The sequence below is a fragment of the Neomonachus schauinslandi genome, chromosome 5, assembly GCF_002201575.2.
Source record: "Neomonachus schauinslandi chromosome 5, ASM220157v2, whole genome shotgun sequence".
Lineage (NCBI taxonomy): Eukaryota > Metazoa > Chordata > Mammalia > Carnivora > Phocidae > Neomonachus > Neomonachus schauinslandi.
The window spans coordinates 60783606-60793205 of record NC_058407.1 but is presented as its reverse complement, the minus strand read 5'-3'; the positions used below and the strand labels follow the sequence as shown (position 1 = coordinate 60793205).

The following is a 9600-nucleotide window of genomic DNA, read 5'->3' as shown; positions in this document are numbered from 1 at the left end:
CCTGTCACCACAACTGTACTCTCTGCATGGTTTTTATTCTCCCTTGGTGCTTTGGAAAGTCAGAACTAAGTAAGGGCTTGTCCACACTTAGTCCAGTGCTAAGAGGTCCGCATGTCTGCCTGGAACCCCAGGTGGTGGTAGTGATGAAGCCGCAGGCCAGGGATGCCCTGCCCCACCCAGGCATGTCCTAAACCTCTGGCCCTGCCCTAGACCCCAGAGGCTGCAGTTCCAGCAAAGATGGGCAAACCCCTTTACACACTTAACAGAACATAAACACACCCATATCAACACAGCACACCCTCCACATGCAAACATAGAATGCACACACCCTTCACACACTTGGCTGTATATATAATATAAACACTGCGTGTAGGGGCGCCTGGTTGGTGCAGTCGGCTAAGCGTCCGACTCTTGGTTTCAGCTCAGGTCATGATCTCAGGGTCGTGAGATCAAGCCCTGCGTGGGGCTCCACACTCAGTGTGGAGTCTGCTGGAAATTCTTTCTCCCTCTCCCTCTGCCCCTCCCACTCGAGCTCACTCTCTCTCTAATAAATAAATAAGTCTTTAAAATATATATAAACACCGTGTGGAAAAGGGTGAAAAAGGAATGGCAAGGACCAGTGGCGGATGGGAGCAACCGTCAGTGGAGCCAGGAGGAACCCACTTACCAATGCCGAGTCCTATACTATGTTGGCTTCTAGAAACTGTGGGTGTGACACGTCCAATTGCTACAAATGCACTCTGGGCTTCTGAAGGGAGAGGAAACCCGGGACTCCTTGGTCCCCAGCTGCAAAGGAATGAAGACGGTAAAAAGACATCTGTGGCCACCAAGGAAATGCCACGTGCCCGGCCGAGGGGGAGGAGAGGCTTGGGAACTGCAGAGTATAGATGCCCGAGCTTCCTCTTTCCTGCTGGGCCAATGACTTGGCCCTCCGGGCAAGCAGTCCTGCGAGGTCTACGGAAAGGAAACTGCACTCTCTCCCGATAATAGCATCTGAAACCCCCCTGGCCTGCCTCAAAGGGTTTGTCGCACAGATAAAATGAAATGGGGTACTTGAAGAGGACATTAACGATTTCAGGAAAGAAGTCTCTCTGGGAACAGCCTGGAGAAGGCCAGACTTTCATCCCCAGTGCCCCCCCACTTCCTAGGGCCCCCCCCACCAGCTTCTGAGTCCCAGGAGAGGCCTCCTGACCCCCTCTCCCCCACCCCACGGACAAGGGCTGCACAAAGCCAGTGGGATTGGCAGAGTCGGCTGAGGCTTTATTTGGGAAAAGACACTTGAATCGGCTTTTAGTTGGGGGCATGGACAAGAGGGGGTACCCAGGGCAGAAGACTCCCCCCAAGGGTAAGCTGAGGACTGGGGCTGAGTCTTAGGTGGCTCTCCCATTCCCAATGCTCCCCGGCACAGCTCCTTTCCCCCCAAAGGCTCTATGGCAGCCACAAGAGTAGGGAGGCTGGGAAGGACCACCATGGTTGTTCACTTGGATAGGACATCAGACGACTCAGACACCAGCTTCCCGTCACGGGTCTCGATCTTCTTCACGACCACAGCCTTGGAAGAGCCGCTGCGGCTGAAGGAACCAGCAGGGCCAAAGCTGGACTGGAAGGGGCTCAGGCCATAGTTGAGGCTGGGGCTTGTGAGGCCTCCATAGGCCGAGCTCAGGCCACCTGGTCAGAGACAAAAGCAGCCATATAAGCGCAGGCCAGGCACACATCAGGCTCCACGTTCCCTGTTCCCTGCCACCCCCTACATAGTCCAGGGCTGGGGAATCGCCCTGGCTCATTATTTTAGGATGGTTGGGGAAAACCAGGAGAAGGGTAGGACAGAGCTTTGAATTAGTTATGTAACCTTGGACAAGACCTCTAACTGGGCCCCAGCTTCCTCACCTGTACAAGAGGGAAATTTATAGGAGCTGTATAAAAAGGCCCCGCCCTCCTGCCCTACACCCCAAGGCTGGGACACTCACCTGAGTAGCCACTCGTGGTCTTAGTATGGATACTCATGTTCTGCATCCCAGACTCCAGCCTGTACCCAGAGGATACATGGGACATCAGAACCAACTCTGGGCCCTTGTCCCAGGACAACAGGACTCAATTCCCACCCCTGCCCACCCCAAGTCCCCGGGCCGGGGCACCGGGGCCAGTCGGAGACCCCAACACCCACCGGCTCTCCTCGCCCTCCAGCAGCTTGCGATAGGTGGCAATCTCGATGTCCAGGGCCAGCTTGACGTTCATGAGCTCCTGGTACTCGCGCAGCTGCCGGGCCATGTCCTGCTTGGCTCGCTGCAGGGCGGCCTCCAGCTCAGCCACCTTGGCATTGGCGTCCTTAATGGCCAGCTCCCCGCGCTGCTCAGCATCAGCAATAGCCGCCTCCAGGGCAGCCCTCTGTGGGGGCAGGGGGACAGGTCAGCAGGTAGAGCAGTCTGGTTGCTTCCTCCCCCTGCACCCACCTTCCCTTTCCCCTCTACTGGGGACCAGAGCCTCTCCCTGACCTAGACTAACCAACTCCACCTAGCTCCAAGAAAATGCTACCAATGGGCTTCAGGAAGCAGAACAGGGAAATCTAAGCAGCTCCCAGGCACCTCCTTGCATAAACTTCTCACCTGGGACACCACGAGGCATCATCCCAGCTTAACTAACTGGACCACATCTCCGCTTTCCAGACTGCCTTAAAGCAGTAGAACCTGACCTTACCCTGTCTTACTTATAAGACAGATAAAATAAAGCAGGCTTGAGGGAACCCATCCTGGAGCCTAACCCCCCTCTGGCCCCTCATCATGGCCCCAGGGACCTCCTCAGCACCCTTCAGACCCCCCGGAGCAGTCTGAGAAGCTTAAAGTCTGGTCTAGAATTCCTTTCCTGACCCCCAGCTCCCTCACTCCTTGCTGCCTTGTCTGCTCTCACCTTGACATGTCCAAGGATCCTCTCCACCCCCAGCCCAGCTCATACCTGGTTTTTGAGGGCCTCGATCTCAGCCTGGAGTCGGCTGATGCTCCGGTTCATCTCAGAAATCTCCGTCTTCGTGCGACGGAGGTCATCCCCGTGCTTCCCAGCCAGTGTCTGCAGCTCCTCGTACTGTGGGTGTGAGGCAAGAGTAAGGCGAGTGCCCAGCTCGTCTCACCTCACCCTTTCCCCACACACATACACACACACACCACGGCCAGCCTTCTTCCAGACCTCCAGGCACATGGACATCCCTGTCTCCCCAGCACCCACTCAGCAGGCCCAGCTCACAGCAGGCAGGCTAGTTTGAAATCCTGGTCCCTCCTCAAGTATGAGGGCACAGAACCGGCCAGAGGGGAGGGCCAGCCTAGTGACCCTGCTCTTCTTGGGAAGCCAAGGATCTGGGGACAGGAGCCCTGAGACCCTACAGCAGGGCCAGAACTTGAGAGCTTCCTGCCCTACCTTGATCTGGTACATGGCCTCGGCCTCAGCCCGGCTGCGGTTGGCGATGTCCTCGTACTGGGCCTTGACCTCGGTGATGATGCTGTCCAGGTCCAGGGAGCGGCTGTTGTCCATGGACAGCACCACGGACGTGTCCGAGATCTGGGACTGCAGCTCACGGATCTCCTGCGAAGGGGGGCGGCACGGGGGGGTGGGCAGTGAGGCCCTGTCCTTGCACACAAGGACCCCTCTTTGGCAGAAGGGACTTCCTTAGGGACAGGACAGGAAGGCCAGCAACCGAGGAGAGAAGCAGGTGGGAGCTACGGCTGGGAAGATGGGTCAAAGGCTTGAAACCTGGAGGGATGTATGGATGAAAGGAGGCAAGGACAAAAGGCCACCTGGCTCCAGGTGGGTGACCCGAGGGGCAGAGTCCTTCCCCACTCAGCTGCCAACAGTGAGCCCCTAAGAGCTTGCTACAAGAAACAAAGGCTCTGGGGACAAAGCAGGTTCACGTTGCAGCTGGGCAACCCCTCTGTGTATGACAACCTTGGACAAGCTATTTCATTCCCGAGCCCGTTTTCTTATCTGTGAAATGGGGTAATAAACCCTCCCCTCACCCTCACTCAGGGGGACAAAACATATAGAACAGCCATGTTGGGTTATATGGCTAATTGTAATTATTCAGTGGTGAGACCCTGTCTGCTGACGTGCTGGGGGCTGGGAGGAGCCTCTGATGGGGCGGGGGCCCCTCAGTCTTCAGCCCCTCTTCACATACCTCTTCATACAGCTGCCTTAAGAAGCTGATCTCGTCGGTCAGCCCTTCCAGGCGGGACTCCAGCTCTACCTTGTTCATGTAAGCTTCGTCCACATCCTGGGTGGTAGGGAAGGGGAGTGAGTCTGAGCTGAGTGCCCACACATGACCGCAACCAGGGGCACCCAATGGCCCAGACATAGAACCTTCTAACTAAATGACTTTCCCACCTCATTCTCTGGCCTGATCCTCCAGCCCCTGCCCCATCACACCTGTATCCCCAGCGCAAACACCTTTACCTCCGTTTCCTGCAGCCCTCCTCCTCCCCCTCCCCCTCCCCCTCTAAGAAGCCTTCCATGGCTACACCTCCAATTCTGCTCCATTTTCTTAACCATATCCCAATATCAATGTCCAAAGTTCTGTCCAAACGCACCTAACTACCCCTCTGTCCTTGTCTGTCTTTCTGTGCTGTATACCTGGGAGGTGGCCAAATATCCCATTACTTGGACACATTTAGGGACAGAACCCAGAAAGCCTTATTCCAAGTCTCTAAGCCCCGCCTCCTGTTATCTGGTCGAGGAGGGGTCATCCCTCACCTTCTTGATGAGGACAAATTCATTCTCCATGTCTGCACGCTCTTTGATCTCCTCCTCATATCTGGTGAGGAAGACTTAGAATCAGAGGATGAAGGCAAAGGTGAGGTAGTCCTGAGTATTTGGGGAGGCAAGAATATCTAGGAAATTCAGTTCATGAAGATGCAGGATATGAGGACAGGTCTAGTCCTTCTGCCTCAACCAGCCATTCTCTCCCCACCCTTACCCCAGGTTATCATCAGCCAGTGGGGAAGCCAAGAGTAGGAAACCCCTCTCAGAATCCATGAATACACATTGGATCAGGCACATGAAGAGGGTTAGCAGCAGGGACTGACATGAGACCTCAGACAGAACTTTCTGGGGTGTACTGGAGATCAAGGGTAAGGAATAAATAGGGCCAGGGCTGTAAGTATACAACAGAGGCCTTTCCCACCTTAGGTTTACTATGTACATATTAACATAAAATTTGTTGTCCAAATCCAGACAGTTCTGAGATTGAAAGGGGGTGGGTGCTATTAACAATCATGGACAACGGGCATAAAGCTAGACTGTCCTGGAAAACCTGGTCCTCTGGTCACCGTAATTATATAGGACTGCACTGCCCGACAGGTAGGGGGCCACGTGGTCTTAGGCAGGATCGGAGGACTTCAGTCAGGTAGGGGGCAGCGGGAAGGAGGGCAGCTCACTTATTCTTGAAGTCCTCCACCAGCCCCTGCATGTTGCCAAGCTCCACTTCCAGCTTCAGCTTCTCCTGGCCCAGGGTGTCCAGCTGCCGCCGGAGGTTGCTGATGTAGCTCTCGAACATGTTGTCTATGTTGCTCCGAGCGGTTTTCTGCTGCTGTAGGAGGCTCCATTTGGTCTCTAGAATTTTGTTCTGCTGCTCCAGGTGCCTCACCTGCATGAGGGAAGAGGGAGCAAAAAGGTCCACATCGGGCCCACGGGGCAGGGGAGGAGTCTGGGGGGTAAGCAAGCACTGTCTTCTCCCCTAAGCCACTTCCAGTGGTGTCTCCAGAACCCAGAGAGCTGTTTAGCTGCTCTGGGAGGCTCCCCAGTGGCCTGAAAGAGACAGCATGGTGAGTGGAATAGGGAGCCATGTCCCCCAAGTGCTGGGGGTAGGGGGGAAGGGGGACGACAAGCAAGCGCTTGGGTGGAAGGGAAGGGCTAGGAGAGTTATGTTGAAATGGTATTTGCAGAACAAATAGGTCTTATTTACTTAGACTGTATATTACAAATCAGTAAGAATAGCCAAGTTCCCATTAACACTTTATAGAAGATTGAAAAAGAAATGTAATTGCTCATATCAAATATTATCATCATCATCATTATTATATGGAGTGGCTTCGAGGCACTCCTACAGATTACAGAGAAACTTCAGCCCTTCGGCCTGAAGAGCACTCGCCAGAAGACCTAGGTTTTAGCCAAAGGCTGCTACAGATCCTTTGCCGCACGACACTGAGTTGCTTCCCCGCCCTGAGCCTGGATCTCCTCAACCCTGCGGTGGCCTGGAGGAGCCCAGGCAGGCCCTTTCAGGAGCTTATCTCTGTGCAGATGTCCCTTTCAGCCAGAGAAGAGGCAAAAGACTAGGCAGATCTGGGTGCAAACTGCACACTCCCCTCCCCATTGCACTCCCTCTGAGATTCTCCAGCAGGTAGAGGGCTCCCCGACCCCCACCCCACCCTTGAATCACAGTCCTCTCTCTCCACCCCAAACACAAAGGTCCCGGGGTTCCTTGGGCTCAAGGAATCCAGATTTTAGGATGAAACTAAGGCATGTTAGAAATGATTGATTTGAGGGGCGCCTGGGTGGCTCAGTCGTTAAGCGTCTGCCTTCGGCTCAGGTCATGATCCCAGGGTCCTGGGATTGAGCCCCGCATCGGGCTCCCTGCTCCGCGGGAGGCCTGCTTCTCCCTCTCCCCCTCCCCCTGCTTGTGTTCCCCCTCTCGCTATCTCTCTCTCTCTGTCAAATAAATAAAATCTTTAAAAAAAAAAATGATTGATTGATTGTATTTTTTAAGTAATCTCTACAGCCAACATGGGGCTTGAACTCACAACTCTGAGATCAAGAGTTGCATGCTCCACCAACTGAGCCAGCCAGGTGCCCCAGAAAGGAAATTTTTAAAAGAAAGAATAATAGACGGGTTCCAAGAGCAGGAATGCATTGTCTTTAATCAAACCAAAGTCGTCACTTTTTTTAAATTGAGGGGACTTAAAAGAGAAGGCGGTCTGAAGGGTGCAGTCTTGATCCAACAAATTCTTCTCTATAAATCCTTTTCTTCCCCAGGTCATTCTGCCCGCAAATTATAAAAAGTAAATGATTTTAACATTTAGCCTTAATGGACTGCTTAATATGGGCCAAGCACTGCTAAGCTCTGTACATACATTATATGCTTGAATAGGTAAAACCTCTTTGATTTAGGGATTATCATGCCCATTTTATAGATGAAATCAGATTTGGCAAGGTAGCCCCATCAAAGGAAAGGGCAGGGCACAGTGAAGCAGAAATTCCGACTCAGAACCTGTGCGTAACCACTCACTGTGAGGACCCCAGGGCTAACAAAACGCTATCAAGGAGTAAAGTCAAGGGTGCCTTTTGCCCAGGAGCCAGCAAGCCCTCCTTAAGGGGGGGTGGGGGGGGGGAGGGGGCGGGCAATTCCCTGGGGGGACTCCAATTCCTAAGGGCGCTACTCTGCCCCAGGATTTGCCTCCTTCCCTTCCCACAATGCCTCCAGGAGCCAGTCAGCAGGGAGGGGCCCAATCCTCTGGAGCGCTGCCCCCCACCCCCACCCCGGAGGCAGCAACCACCGAGGCTGCAAAACCCGGCTCGGTGCCTGCCCTCGGAAAAGTGGAACCAGGCTGGGGCGGAGCCGGGGTCGGGAAGAGCGAAAGGGGACAAAGGCCGAGGGGGGAGAGGGGCGTTGGTGGACAGACGCCTTATTTGAGGCCATAAACTCTGGGATTGAACAGGACAAGAGATCTGGGCAGGGTGTCCAACGCCCGCAGAGTTTGAATCCTGGATGGGCTTTCCTGAAGCCAGCCCCTGGCGCCCCCCTCACCCCGACCCCACCCCCAGAAGCTAAGAGCTGCCCAGGTAGGGGAGCGCCTCCCCAAGACCGAGGGCCTCAGCCCCTCACCCCAAGATGGGGGGCGAGTGTCGGCCCCGCCCGGCCCCGCCCACGCCGGGTTCCCAGGGCAGGGGCAAGGTGATGACTCATCTCGGTGCCCCCGACACTCAGGGCCTGGAATGCCGAAGGCCTGAATCAATATTTGCCCTCTGAGTCAAATCACCCGCTTCCTTATTCCACAATCCTATCAAACCCTATTTAAATTAAAAAAAAAAAAAATCGGAGGGGCACCTTTGGGGAGCCCTCGGGGCAGGGCCAGGGAGAAGGGTTAACCTGGTTAAAGGGGCCTCCCCGTCCCACCCCACAGCTGAACAGCTAGGACTCTTCCAGGCTGAAAGCTTCACAGAGCCGTCAGAACTCCGGTAGGGGTGTGATGCGTGAGGGAGGAAGCCGCAAGGTTTAGTGAGAAGCTGCCCGGACCCTCTCCCCCTGGCTGCACCGGCCCAAACCAAAGTGCATGGGAGGACTGAGTCATAGTTGGAAGGGAGAGTGCTGCCAGGGTGGGTGGCGCCAGCAGGTCGCCGGTGGGGAGCTGGAGATGTGCCCCCAGACAGGGCGACCAAGACACAGGTGGGACCCCCAGCCCCAGGCACTGCCCGCCATGGGGTCGGGGTGGCCTCACCTTGTCGATGAAGGAGGCAAATTTGTTGTTGAGGGTCTTGATCTGCTCCTTCTCTTGGGTGCGCACAGCTTGGATGTTGGGGTCCACCTCCAGCTTAAGGGGGCTCAGCAGGCTCTGGTTCACTGAGACAGCCGTGATGCCCCCCACGCCGCCGCCGTAGCCCCCGACCACACTCATGCTGCTGCTCGGGACACCCCGGAAGCTGCTGCTGCTGCCGCCCACCCGGGAGAAGGCAGAGGAGCTGATGCGGGAGCCAGGCCCGCTCGTGTAGGAGCGGCTGCTGAAGGCCCGGGGGCCGGAGGTGGACATCTTGTAGGACTTCTGGGTCACCCTGATGGACATGGTGGAGGCCGGAGTGGAGGCTGGAGTGGAGGCGAGTAGGCTGAACCTGACAGAGGTTCCAGAAAGAGCCGAGAAGCTGCTTCTAGGTGGGAACAGCCCCCCACGGTTGGCCCTTTATAAAAGAGAGCCCAGCCCAAGGGGAGGATCCAACGGGTACCTGAGTGGCTAAGGCCCTGAGGGGGCTGGGCCTAACCCGACACCTGCCACCTACAGGCCGGACTCAGATGGGGGCAGCAGAGAGCTGCTCCCACCCAGGAGCCCACTCTAGCTAGCGCTGCCCCAGCTCAGGAAAAGAGGGATTCCGGAAGTGTAACACTGGAGAGACCGTCCAACCTGGCGGGAGCCTCCTGTAACAAAGAGACTTGGTTGGGGTCTCCCAGACACTGCAAGCCCTCCTCCTCCGTCTGGTCTCCTTCCCCCCTTGGGGAAATAAATGCAAGGACTGGGAAGCATAGCAGGAAAGGGATCCCAGAGTAGCTGACTCCCCAAAGTCACCACCTCATGTTCTTCTCTCCGCTTTGAGTGATGATGCAATTCTGCCCAGGCTGGAGGACAGGGCATCTAGGTTCCAGATCCTTGAACCTGAGGCCAGCCATCTGCCTAGTCTCTCCTCAGTTACTGCTATTAACCTCAGCATCCGGTGCACTGCCAGGAGGCACTGGGTGAATAGTTGTGGAATGAATGAACACACACACACACACACACACACACACACACTGGCTGTCTTCCCTCTGGGTCTGTGGGTGCAAGAAAGTGAGATCCAACAGAGCACGTTTCCTGGACACAA

The 9600-nt window shown here is 55.5% G+C and overlaps 1 protein-coding gene across 1 annotated transcript; it reads right to left on the bottom strand.

The window, feature by feature from the left end:
• Positions 1-1234: 1234 nt before the first annotated feature.
• Positions 1235-8899, bottom strand: KRT8 (keratin 8). The gene is made up of 9 exons (XM_021686760.1): positions 8472-8899; positions 5415-5623; positions 4732-4792; positions 4160-4255; positions 3406-3570; positions 2950-3075; positions 2165-2385; positions 1968-2026; positions 1235-1668 (listed from the first exon to the last, which is right to left on the bottom strand). The coding sequence occupies exons 1-9, from the start codon at positions 8811-8813 to the stop codon at positions 1478-1480; spliced, it is 1470 nt and encodes a 489-aa protein (XP_021542435.1). The 5' UTR covers positions 8814-8899; the 3' UTR covers positions 1235-1477.
• Positions 8900-9600: the final 701 nt, after the last annotated feature.